This window comes from Carcharodon carcharias, chromosome 16, assembly GCF_017639515.1.
Source record: "Carcharodon carcharias isolate sCarCar2 chromosome 16, sCarCar2.pri, whole genome shotgun sequence".
Classification (NCBI taxonomy): Eukaryota; Metazoa; Chordata; class Chondrichthyes; order Lamniformes; family Lamnidae; genus Carcharodon; species Carcharodon carcharias.
The window spans coordinates 25924514-25938089 of record NC_054482.1 but is presented as its reverse complement, the minus strand read 5'-3'; the positions used below and the strand labels follow the sequence as shown (position 1 = coordinate 25938089).

The 13576-nt window shown below is 42.4% G+C and overlaps 1 protein-coding gene across 1 annotated transcript in view; it reads left to right on the top strand.

The window, feature by feature from the left end:
* The window catches only part of LOC121288880 (neurogenic locus notch homolog protein 2-like), a 163299-nt gene that overhangs the window by 53582 nt on the left and 96141 nt on the right, over nucleotides 1-13576 (top strand). Inside the window, exon 3 of the mRNA XM_041207686.1 lies at nucleotides 12420-12682. Within this exon, the coding sequence (XP_041063620.1) occupies nucleotides 12420-12682 (263 nt within the window). The remainder of the gene's footprint in view (nucleotides 1-12419; nucleotides 12683-13576) is intronic.

Sequence of the window (13576 nt, the reverse complement as noted above, 5' to 3'; positions counted from 1 at the left end):
ACATTAATAGCTTCATGACAATAGTCACTGTTGTTTATAGGAAATGGGGCAGCCAATTATCCAACAGCAAGCTCCCACAAACAACGAGATAATGGCCAGATAATCTGTTTCTTCAATGTTGTCTGAGGAATAAATATTGTCCAGGATAACTCCTGTGTTGTCCTTTTGAAATAGTGCCTTGCAATTTTTCTTTACCTCCACGTCAGAGGGCAGATAGGACCTAAGTTTGATATCTCATCGGAACCTCTGACAATGCAGCACTTCTTCAGAACTGCAGTAGGAGTGTCCCCCTAGACTTACATTTGGTCAAGCCTTGAGTGAGACTTTAACGCATAACCTTCTGACTCTGGGGTGAGAAACTAGATCATCATTTATTTAACGTACACTCTGATATATTTTAGGTAAAATGCAGGCCAGGCACACAATTTCAAAGGAGCAGCCTACATGCAATTTATCTAGAATGCCAGTGGCCCAAACACACCACCTCACTTGTTGGTATAGTGTAAAGTTATGGATGAAAGCAGAAATGTGTGTGTAGGTTTCGATGTGTAAAGAAGCTGAATGTACATTGTAGTTTACACACTGCCAAAAAGTCACCTTGAAGAAATAAGCTCATTTTCCAAGTTGAGCTCTCGTTCTCGCTCTCGTATGGTAAAAGAGGATTGCAGAATATATATTTAGAGTTTACAGAATTCCTAATCTGATCAGAACCTTTCCTGGCAAATCAGTTATGCATTCCTTACTTTCGCATGAAAGGATAGAAATTTGTGGACCTGTACTGTGACTGTCTTTTGAGAGCGAATCAACACCTGCTGGAGGGGAGAAAAGTTAGGCCGGCTGGATTTTATTTTATTTTTTTTAAAAAAAATTAAATCTTCTGACTGCCAGAGGAGGAGTGGGTGGCGTGAAGATCACGTGACTGGCAGCGCTGAAAGTATCGCTGGCCCCTTCCGCCTCACTGCTAATCTGTAGTGCGGCCCTGCAGTGCCTTGTTAGAAACAGTTCAGTGAGTCTTTGTTCTGGAGTGCTGCCATAGCCAGGGCATTGAGCATGGGCGTACAGGCTGCACACGGTCGTCATGGGGACTGAGCATTATGACAGGGTGGCTGGTGCTTGCAGTCCTACATATCTCCGAGGAATTGATGCAATGATAATCTTATTTACTATGTGGCTACGCCTTGGCCAAGGGCCTGGTGCTGAAATGCTTTTAGCTGTTCCTTTCGGTGCCCGAGGGAGTTTCTGTTTATTTCATGCAGAGGAATGAAAGATGTGGAAGCACATCTGTGTGTAGTAGAGATTGCTAAAAGTAATTAGTGATTGAGTTCTTTAAATCCTACTTTCCGATGGGAAAGTTTAACAAAACAGAACTTTTCTTCTACCCTTACCTTGGATTTTTCCACTTTGGGGGACAATTTTATCCCACTTGCTGCTGAAGCTCCTCTTTGCTATTGTAATATTTTTAGTCCAACAAGCCACAGGGTGTGTATGTGACACACTTGGTGTTTCTCTGTGCAGGAACCGTGCTCAATGTTTAATTTTTGTGGCTTTTTTAGCACCTGAGATGCTGCGTCTTGTTTATTTTTCAGAGGGTGGGGAGAATGCTGAGGTTTGTCTTTTACAGTGGCCATGTTTCTGACGTCCTCTTTTGGAGAATTCAGCGTTTGGAGACTTCGGCCCTTTGTTGGCTATATCACACTTCAGGAAACCCAGATGATGGGAGAGTGTTATAAATGCAAATTCTTCCTTTCAATTGACTGTTTACAGTGCTATCTGGAGAATAAGTCACTCCTGGCCACTCAGAATTGCACGCGCCACCTGAGAACATAGTGGTAAAATAAGCAGCAATGATACCTTCGCAAGCTGGTGCATTCTTTTCTTTCTCCAGCTCTCTTTAAATGTTAAAAACAAAAATCTGCTGGAGAGAGCTTTGACAAATCTCTTGGTCATGGTGGCCTAGATTAGTCAGGGCATTTCAAAACTAGTGCATTTCAATGTGCTGTGCTCTGATGCAAGGAGTTACCTGTGCAGGTGTTTCACAAGCCACCTGTGTGCATGAGGTACAGTGAGTACGTTCTGTTGAGTTTGTGGACCAAATGTTTTTAATTTTATTGTTTCTTTCTTGATTTTTGCTGTGGGCAATTGACTTTGACATTGGAAAAGGCATGAGTTCAGTGGAAGAAATTGGAGCAGGGCCAATCTCTGGATTTTATAACGTGAATATGTAAATCCTGAAAAGTTATCTTCATTTTGCTCACAACCACATCGAGAGGTAAAATCAACAAAAAATCCTTTTAGAAGTTTCCAAATTGTTAAATTGTGTTAGAATTGCTGTTTCTAAATTCAAGAACAAATTGAAAGACATAAAGAGCTTGTATTCGTATAGCACCATTCATGACCTCAGGGGTGACTCTAGTTGGCTCTAGGCGTTTTCATCAAAGTTTCTTCTAAATGGAAGAATCTGGATGAGCAACAGCCTAGAATTGAGATTAGAGAATTTTGGGATAACTTTCTGTATGGGTTAATAAGTTGTGTAGCACTATGTGGAGGAAATTGGAATGTTAACACATGCATGTTCATTGTTTGGAAAGGCCATGGTGATGCATATTGGAGGGAATGAGCTTGATGGTTTAAGTGGGTCTTTCTTTTAAACACTTAGGAGATTGGGGCTACTCCTGAAGGGACTGCCTAAAGTTGGGATATACTTTTGTTGTCCTTCACACCAGCCATGTTGTTGCAACATTTGATGCAGTTGTTAATTTTTGATTCTTATCTAGTTATGTTAATGTTTCTTTTGCTGAATTTTGTGTTTAATTCTGGTTCAAGCCCTCAACCCAGCATTTACGCTTGTTAATGCATTTGAGGGTCTACGTTTGTATATGTTATGTAGTTGGATTGTTCATTGGCTTGCACAGTTATCTGTATTGCTGCAATTGTGGTAGTCACTGCAGTTATTGGGGCGAGGAGAAATATTTGAGTAGGTTATTTTAAGTGATTTGTGCAAAGTCAGACAATCGTTCATACATCATAGAAACCAACATTGCAAGAGGTGGCCATGAGTGCCTTGAAGATAAGTGACTTGTCATTGTTTGACTCTTCTGGCTGCAGTCCAGTACCATGCTGATTAAACTGTTAATCTCAAACATGATGGACCAGAAAAAAAAGACCTTGAGGTATTTGCAAGGTTAATGAAACCTAGTACACTCACTCTGTTTTGTGAATGAAGTTATAATGGCACTGTTCCAGGCTACAGTGACACTGAGTGGACCTCCATCAGTTCATTTTTATATACCCCTTTACCCCTTTATTCACTTTCCTGTTTCTTTCTTTGTGGCGTCCTCAACCCAAGGCCCATGTAGGCTTTGACCCATTAACGGCTGGTTTGAAACTGTCCAAGCTCATCCCACACAGGGGTTGCGAAGCTGGTTGAGAAAGAGGGATAGCGAGCGAAGAGGGTACTTTCATCTCATGAGTCTGACTTGAAATCAGTACCTAGTCTCGGAGGTGCACTATTTCACCCAGTCGTTCTGTAGTTCGGGAAGTTAGAAAATAAACCTTGGGCAACTGTGTGAAGATATATCATAGACAGACATGCACCTGCTCAGGAAACTCAGTGGAAACTGACTGAGCTGGTTGCCGGAATGGGGTTGAGTGCATGGGAGAATGTTGTTGAATCTATTTCCTGTGCCATCTTCATGTAGGTACAACATATAAACTCTGCCCAGCACCCATGATTTACAGTGTGATTTTTTTTTTCCGCACTCGATTTATAAATCATATTGTCATGTTAAATACTGTCAATGTGGATTTAATTTGCACTTTATTTTAACCATACTGCACAAACTGCAATGCTCCCGACTTTGTGGGTGTAACTGTTTTCAGTCCTTCCACTACCTTTCCCAAGGGTGGTGACAGACTTCTATTGACCACAAGCCAGGAATGGTTAACTTTGAAGAGTTGCAAGTTTGTGAAGAGTTGTTTGGGTGGAGTGATTGAAAAGGTTTCTAAATTGATGTATAAGCATTCGGAGATGAGCTGAACTGGTTGCTTTTTTTAATAAACTATCTCTGAGCTTTGGGGCTGAGCTATCCTTTTGTTGGAACAGGAGGAAGATTGGGAAAACAATAGTGACAACAAAGGACAAGGACTTGCTCTTGCTTCACAGATGTTGCTTGACTTGCTGAGTTTCCCCAGCACTTCCTGTTTTTATTTGCAGCATCCATAGCTTTTTGCCTTTATTTTAGTGACAATAACGGATTGTGCTGCGCAACAGTGAGGTGTTGCTGCGGCCATAGACATGAATCCGAGATAGTATGTTGCCTCCTTGGTGCTAGGATCAAGATGTCATTGAGTGACTATAGAGCACTCTTGAGTTGGGAGGGTGAACGGCTGGTGGTTGTGGTCCATATCGGTACCAACAACATAAGTAGAAAAAAGAATGGGGCACTGCAGGCATATTGTAAGGGGGTGGCAAAGATACTCGCAAGCAGGACTTCAAAGGTAGTAATTAGCATTACTCTTGGTGCACGCACAAGTGAATATAGAAATAGGAGGATAGAACAATTGAATGCATAACTGGACAGATGATACAGGAGGGAAGGCTTTAGATTGCTGGGACAATCCCCTTGACGTTCAATGCCATTACCATCACTGAATTCCCCCCCTATCAAAGTCCTGGGGGTTGCCATTGACCAGAAATTGAACTGGACTAGCCATATAAATACTGTGGATACAAAAGCAGGTCAGAGGCTGGAAATTCTGCAGCAAGTAACGTTCTTCCGAATTCCCAAGGCCTGTCCACCATTTACAAGGTGCAAGTCAGGAGTGTGATGGAATATTCTCCACTTGCCTGGATGAGTGCAGCTCCAGCAGCACTCCAGAAGCTTGACACCATCCAGGACAAACATCCCGCTTGATTGGCACCCCATCCAATACCTTCAACATTCACTCCCTCCACTAACTATGCACAGTAGCAGCAGTGTGTACCATCTACAAGATGCACTGCAGCAACTCACCAAGGCTTCTTCAACAGCAGCTTCTAAACCCGTGACCTCTACCGCCTAGAAAGAATAGGGCAGCTGATGCATGGGAACACTGCCACCTGCAAGTTCCCCTCCAAGCCACACATCATCTTGACTTGTAACTATATTGCCGTTCCTTCACTGTCACTGGCTCAAAATCCTGGAACTCCCTCCCGAGCAGCACTGTGGATGTACCTGCATCACATGGATTGCAGCAGCCAATCACCACCTTCTTGAGGGCAATTAGGGATGGACAGCAATGGTGCTCTTCCCAAGAATGAATTAAAAGAAATACTGGGATCAGTTCTGGGGGAGTTGTGACTTGTACAGTCCAGATGGGTTGCTGATCAAAAGAGCTGGAACAAATGCCCTTTCCTAGTGCTGTTAGGGAGGTTTAAACTTGGATGGCAGCAGGATGAGAACAAGGATGCAACGTAGGAGAGGAAAAATAAGGTGCAGAAAGAATTGGAAGAAGCAGCACAAGAGTATGAAATAGTTAATAAGGAGGGGTGAAGGTAAAAGGAACTGTGATATGGCCTAAATTAGGTTTACACTGCATGACTGTGAATGCACAGAGTGAGGTAAATAACACTGGTGAGCTGCAGGCTCAGGTAGCTGACAGGAAATATGATGTGACATCCTGCCTCAAAAAAGGGCAAAATTGTGCATTAAATATTCCTGGATACAAGGCTATTGAGGATAGTTAAGGAAGGGAAGAAGGGTGGCTGAATTGATTAAGGAGAATATTAGTCCTGTGGAGAAAGGATGTCCCAGAGGGGCCGGGGACAGAATATATTTGGGAAATCTAAGAAGCAAAAGAGGTGCCAATACACCATTGGGTATATTCGATAGGCTTGTGGGAAAGATATAGAGGAACAAATTTGCAAGGAAATTACACAGGTGCAAAAACTATAAAAGTAGGTAGAATAAGTGACTTTAATTATCATAATATCAACTATGTGATCATAATAATGTAAAGAGATGAGAGTTTCTAAAGTGTGCTCAGGAAAACTTTTCTTGATTAGCCTAGTTTCCAAGCCTAAAAGGAAGGAAGGGTTGCTGGATCTGGTTCTTGGAAATGAGGTGGGTCAAGTGGATCACTTGTCAGTAGAGGTACATTTGGGGCAGAGTGATTATAGTGTCATAAGGTTTGGGTTAGATATGGAAAAGATAAGCAATCTGGAGTAAAAAACATTTAATTGGGTGAGGGCCAGATTCAATGGGATAAGAATGGATCTAACCCAGGTAATTAGGATCAAAGATTAGCAAGCGAACTGTAACAGAACAATGAGCTGCATTTAAAGTGATGGTTTGGGTACAGTGGAGGCACATTTCTTACAAGGGGAAAAAGATGGGACCAACCAAGCCAAGGCTCCCTGAATGACAAAAGAGATGGTGAGATGAAGCAAGAAGGGTGTGCATGTCAGGTAGAAATAATACCAAGTGAGAGCCAAGCTGAATATAGAAAGTTCAGGGGAGGAATGAAAAAGCTAGTAAGAGAAGAGAGTGGCAGCTAACATTTAAAGGGAATCCGAAAAATTGCTCTAGGCTTATGAAAGGGTAGTAAAATGAGGCCTGGGGTTGATTCGGGACCAAAAAGGGGATTTGCACATTGAGGCAGGGAGCATGACCGAGGTACCAAATGAGTACTTTGCATCTGTTTTTACCAAGGTAGAAGATGCCATTGAAGTCATAGTGAAAGAGGAAGTAGTTGAGACATAGAATCGGTTAAAAATTGATGAAGAGGAGGCATTACAAATGCTGCAAGTACTTGAAATTGGTTAATCACCAAGACCAGATCAAACTTATCCAACGAAACTGAGCGAAGTAAGGGTGGAAATTGTAGAAGCACTGGCCTTAATCTTCCAATCCTCTTTAGATGAAGGATTGGCGCCAGAGGACTGGAGAATTGCAGTTCAAAAAAAGTATAATCATAAGTTTGGCAACAATAGGGCAGTCAATTTAACTCAGTGGTGGGAAAGCTTTTAGAAAAGATAATCCGAGGCAAAATTAACCAACACTTAGACAAATGTGGTTTATAAGGAAAACCAACATGGATTTGTTAAAGCCAAGTTGTGTTTAACTAACTTGCTTGAATTTTTTTGATAAGGTACACCAGATGGTTAGTGAGGGTATGTGTCTGATATGGCGTAGATCAACTTATAAAACATGTTTGTCAAAGTACCACAAAACCAGCATGTGAGCAAAGTCAAATTCCATGGAATATTCCATGGCAATATGGATATGAAGTTGGTTAAGTGACAGGAAACAGAATGCAGAGGTGAATGGTTGTTTTTGGCCTGGAGGAAGGTATATAAGAGGGGTTTCCCAGGGGTCAGTACTAGGAACAGTGTTTTTCTTGATCTGTATTAAATATCTTGATTTGGGTGTGCAGGGCACAATTTCAAAATTTGCCAAAGACACAAAACTTGGAAGTATAGTGAACTGTGTAGGGGATAGTGATAGACTTTAAGACGATAACTGGTGAAATGGGTGGACAAATGGCAGATGAAATTTAGTGCAGAAAAGTTTCAAGAGGTCCATTTTGGTAGGAAGAAGTAGGAGAGGCAACTTAAAAGACATAATTAACAAAGGGATGCAGAGGGATCTGGACGAAGGGACCGAATGCCTGGTAGCTAAATTTGCCGAAGACACCAAGATGGGGAGGAGAATGAGTTGTCAAGAGGAGGTAGAGAGACTGCAAAGGGATATGGGCAGGTTAAGTGAGTGGGCAAAAATTTGGCAGATGGAATATAACGTGGGAAGATGTGAACTGCCTACATTGGCAGGAAGAATAGAAAAACAGTATACTATTTAGGTGGTGAGAAGACCATAAGACATAGGAGCAGAAATTAGGCCATTCGGCCCATCGAGTCTGCTCCGCCATTCAATCATGGCTGATAAGTTTCTCAACCCCATTCTCCTGCCTTCTTCCCGTAACCTTTGATCCCCTTACCAATCAAGAACCTATCTATCTCGGTCTTAATACACTCAATGACCTGGCCTCCACAGCCTTCTGTGGCAATGAATTCCATAGATTCATCACTCTCTGGCTAAAGAAGTTTCTCCTCGTCTCTGTTCTAAAAGGTCTTCCCTTTACTCTGAGGCTGTGCCCTCGGGTCCTAGTCTCTCCTACTAATGGAAACATCTTCCCCACGTCCACTCTATCCAGGCCTTTCAGTATTCTGTAAGTTTCAATCAGATCCCCCCTCATCCTTCTAAACTCCATCGAGTATAGACCCAGAGTCCTCAAACGTTCCTCATATGTTAAGCCTTTCATTTCTGGGATTGCTCTTGCGAAATTGAACAACTCGGTACAGAGGGATCTGGGCATCCTAGTATATGATTCTCACAAAGTTAGTATGCAGGTACAGTAAGTGATTAGTAAGGCAAAGGGAATGTTGGTGTTTATTGCAAGGGGAATGGAATATAAAAGTACAACTTTTACAGCAGCTGTACAGGGCCTTGGTGAGACCACATCTGGAATATTGTGTACAGTTTTGGTTGTCTTATTTGACAAAAGACCAGGGGACACAGTTTAAGATTAAGAAGTCTACTGTTTAAGATGGGTATGAGAATTTTTTTCTCTCAAAGGGGTGTTAGTATGCGGAATTCTCTTCCATAGAAAGTATTGGAGGCTGGGTCATTGAATATATTTAAGAGTGAGTTAGATAAGGGAGTCAAGGGTTATGGGGGGTGTGGGGGGAGCGTTATTGACAAAGAGGAGTTGAGGCCACAGCCAGATCAGCCATGATCTTATTGAATGGTGGAGCAGGCTTGAATGGCTAACTCCTGTTCCTAAGCCCTATGTTCCTATGTGGTGTATTTGCACAAATTGCTGAAAGTGCCACAGCAGATTAAGGCATGTGGGATCCTGGACTTTATAAGTTGTACCTAAATAACAAAAACAAGAAGTTATGATCAACCTGGAGTATTGTGTCCAATTGTGGATGCCACACTTGAGGGAATGTGTGAAGGCATCAGAGAAGGTATAGAAAAGACTTATGAGAACAGTTCCAGGAATGAAGGCCTTCAGTTATGAGAATACATTGGGGAGGCAGGGGCTATTCTCCTTAGAATAGCGAATGTTGAGAGTTGATTTGATAGAGGTTTTCAAAATTCTGAGAGGTCAGGACAGTAGATATAGGAAACTGCTCCTGTTGGCAAAAGAATTGAGGACCAGAGGACACAGATTTAAGGTGATTGGCAAAAGAATGTGAGGAAAAACCTTGTAATGCAATGAATGGTTAGCATCTGGAATGCACTGCCTGAGTGTGTAGTGGAGGCAGAGCCAGTTGTGACTTTCAAAAGGGTTATTGGGAAAGAGCAGGGGAGTGGTACTAGTTGAGTTGCTCTTGCAGAGAGCCAGCACAGCCACAAGTGGCTGAATGGCCTCCTGCTCTGCTGTAACTCTTTCGAGTACAAACACGTTTCCATCTGTTCCTATTCAGATGAAGTTACATTGTTTCATAGTTTGCCATTGTGAGTTTTGAACTCTTGATCTTGGGGTTACAATCCCAGTACCATAACCACTTGGCTATTTAGGCCAAGCCCCCTGCTCTGCTGTAACCATACAATGATTCTATGAGTCTCTTGCATTTGGCACCTGTTAAGGTGTGTCAGCTCCACAGCTCATTGTTTATTCATGGACTGAGAGAGTGGTGCTGGAAGGTGAATTGGGCTGGTGCAGGTAGAGATTTCTCAACAGATGTGCTGTGTAGTGTAAAGGAATGTGATGACAGCAGGTAACTGGCAGACATGAGCAGGAAGGAAACAGGTTGTGAGCATTTTGGAGTACAGGAATGCAAATACAGAGAATAGGACTCTGTGTAGAGAAGTGACACTTGATAAGTATATAATTCAGTAGCTAAAAATGTTGCTCCTAGTTACGGGTTAGTGTTAACTCTTCTTTTACCAAGTAAGAGCCCTAAATGTTCAGTGCAGTAAATGCTTGAAGGCTGTGTGCTTTTTTTAAAAGGTTACTTCTCACCTATTGAAGTGCTACATTTGGATTTCCTCTCTTCTCCTGATGAGGCTCTTTTGCTGCTTTAGTTCTGAGAATTCTAAGCCAAGGGCAGCAATGGGTGTTGTAATGTGAGTTATGTTGGCATGACCTTTGCCTGAAGGCAGTGCCCAGAATCTTCTCAGCACAGAGAACCAGATTGAGTCACCCAGTCCACTGTCTAGCACCTTGCCATCTGTTTGCTGTTTCACTACTTCTCGTCCTGTCTCCTCTTTCAATTTCAGTCTCCCACAATTTCTGTGTTATTAGTCAAACTTGTGTTGGGAGGTTCAGTCAGATTCCTGTCTTGTGTTTTCCATGATGTTATCTGTACGTGTTACTTAATATATTTGTTAGGTAGGTGTCTAATTATTTTGCTAGTGATGCAATAAAATAATTTGATTTGTCTATGTAATTGTGCTGTTCCTCCTCCCAAGTAGGCTCTGAGCGCTGTAAGGTATATTGAGCCAGCATCACTCCCCTGCAAGCCAAAATTAAAGTAAAATTATACAGATGCTGGAAACCTGAAATAAAAAGCAGACAATGCTGGAAAAGCTCAGCAGGTCTGATGGCAATTGTGGAGAGAGAAACAGGGTTAACGTTTCGAGTCCGTATGACTCTTCTTCAGAGCCTGCAAGCCATGTTTTTGATTAAACTTTGGATTTTCAAGTGCTCTTCCTTTTTTTTTTGCTTGGAGTTGTTGGTGGTTTGTGTTTCCATGGGTGGTGACAGCTCTCTGGGCTATAACCGCAATCACAGGTTTCAGTCATATGTTGGTTTGTTGTTTGCTTTGTGTTTAATGCCTCAACCGAGTCCAATTCTTCCCTCATCTGATGAAAGCAGCTTCTAGTAGGTGTGGCTAAATAGTGATTGGTGTTCATTTTTTCTTTTCTGCTCTCCCGCCCCAGGGTCAGCTATCTGCCTGCAGGCTGGAGTTGAAACAGCGAGACCTGTATACTTTTAATGGGTCTACTATCACATCTGACAGGATATTCGGTTGTTTTGTGATCGGTTGGTCACAAGGTGCCCATTCATCGACAAAGCACAGCCATAATGATAAGGGTGTCCCGCGTTTATTTCAGAAATGCTTACTTCATTACTTAACGACTGGTTTTACATATGAGGACTGTGATATTACGCACACAACCGTGTGTTTGGTGGAAGTAAGGATCCCTGAGAAAGGGACTGAGGCGAAAAATATGAATTCCTATACAGATTAAAACTTTCATATGCTTGCCGATGCTAAACAGGTCAACTTAATACTTAAAGCTTAACATTGGTTTTTTAAAAATACAGCGATGGATACATTACATTTGAGCGCCAAGGCACCGGCTATGGTGTGAGATGATGTTTCAACCTTCTCTTGACTAAGGAGAAGGCAGCTTTAGTTTCCCCACTCTGCTCTGTTCCGATCTCTGCCATGCTGAGCATAGGGTGTGGCATTTCCCTGAGTAAGGCAAGAAAAATTAACTGGCGCAACATGCTTACTGGGGCCTAACCAGTGATCTATTCATGCTTAGCATAATTTCCTTGCTGTTGTACAGGATCCTGCAAGCTTTATTAATGGCCCTGCTGTCTTGAACGTACCACCATCCATGATTGGGTCTATCCCTTTGAAAACAAAACTCCATTTCCAGACCTAGAACTTGCTGTCTATGAAGGTCGTGGAGGTGGAGACAATAATTTCCAAAGGAAATTGGATGGACATGAGAGAAATAAACTTGCAGGGCTATGGGAATAGAGCGAGGGAACGAGAATGGACTTGATGGGCGGAATTGCCTCCTCCTGTGCCGTAATAACTCTATGACTCGATGATTCTGTGATGCTCTCTGTGAGACCTTCACATTTTACAAAGGCCAGCTATGGGAGACACAGGGTGAAGCCTGGCATAAGCTTGTATGTCTGTTCAATTGCTCAGGTTCATGGGAGACACACAGAAGATAATTGAGAATGGGGCACTTTTTTTTTTCAGAAGGTGCACATGTGAGAAGGGGGTGTGGTTTTGAGGGTTAGTCCATTGTACAATATACTGAAGTTTAATGTCACTCTGACTTTCCTCAAGTTTTTGTCTGCTTGCCAGCCCTTCAAATCTCTCCCCCACCTTTCTTCTTTGATAAAGCGCTGAGCAAGGCGAGAAAAATTAACAGGTGCAACATGCTTTTACAAAGCTTTGTAAACTCAACATTCGGCTGCACAGTTGTGAGCCCAAGTAGAAGGTTGGCTCACTGCATTCTTTGGCTTTTAATGCCATTGTTTTCACCTGGTTGATTTCGTTTTCAGCAGTTTTGAGTGTTAACATACAGACAAAGACGGGGCTTTTATTTGCCAGTTTTTCAGACATCTTTTGAAAGGAGTAGGTGACTAATTTGAGCTCTGTACCTCTCTCACCCCACCCCCAGGTGTCGATCAGGATTTGTAGGTGAATATTGCCAGCACCCGGACCCCTGCCAGATTTCAACCTGCCTCAATGGAGGGACATGTGGCATCTCAATCTCAGAAGGGAAAGCACAGAGTTCGTGTAATTGCGCTTTGGGGTTTACGGGTGAGCGGTGTGAAACGACTGTCGCCAATGTCTGTTTGAACAATCCCTGCCAAAATCGAGGAACCTGCCGTCTCATTACCCTCGAGAAATATGAGTGTGACTGTCAGCAAGGATGGATAGGTAAGAATAACCATGTGCTCCAGGCTGAGAGCTGGAAGCTACCATCAAGACAAGATTTAAACAAAAAATATTTCTGTTAAATACAATATAGGAACATCATCATTAGCCCATTTAGGCCCTTGTACCTATTCTGTCATTCAAGAGATGATAGCTGATCTGCAGCCCAACTCCATATCCATGTCTTTGTCCCATATCCCTTTCATAGATTCATTAGCAAAAGCCTATTAATCTCAGATTAATAGTTTTAAAACCAACATCGATTGCCATTTATGGAAGGAGAGTTCCAAACTTCTGCCACCCGTTGCGCGTGTTTCTTGATTTCATGGCTGAAAGGTCTGGCTCTAATTTTTTGACTATGCACCTTAATCCTAGACTCCGCAACCAGTAGAACTAGTTTTTCTCCATGTGCACTGTCTTTTCCTCTTAATATTGTGAAAATTTTGATCAAATTGCCCCTTAAGCTTCTAAATTTCAGGGAATACAACCCTGGTTTGTATAATTTCTCTTTGTAGTTTAACTCTTGAATTCTAGGTATCATTCTGGTAAATCCATGCTGCTCTCCCTCCAAGGCCAATATATCCTTCCTCTGTTGTGGTGCCTAGAACTGCTGGCAGTTCTCCAGGTCTGCTCCAACCAGGGCTTCGTGTAGCTTAAGCAATTCTTCTATCCCCCTTTGTATTCTAGTCCTCTAGATATAAAGACCAGCATTCCATTAGCCTTTTTGATTATTTTCTGTACCTGTTCGTGACATTTTAATGATCTGTTGGCCTAGGACCCCTAGCCCAAGTGGACCTTCACTGTTTGTAGCTTTTCACCATTCAGAAAGTTCCCTGTTCAAACCTTTTGAGGTCTAAAGTGAATGACCTCATATTTGCCACATTGAAATCCATTTGG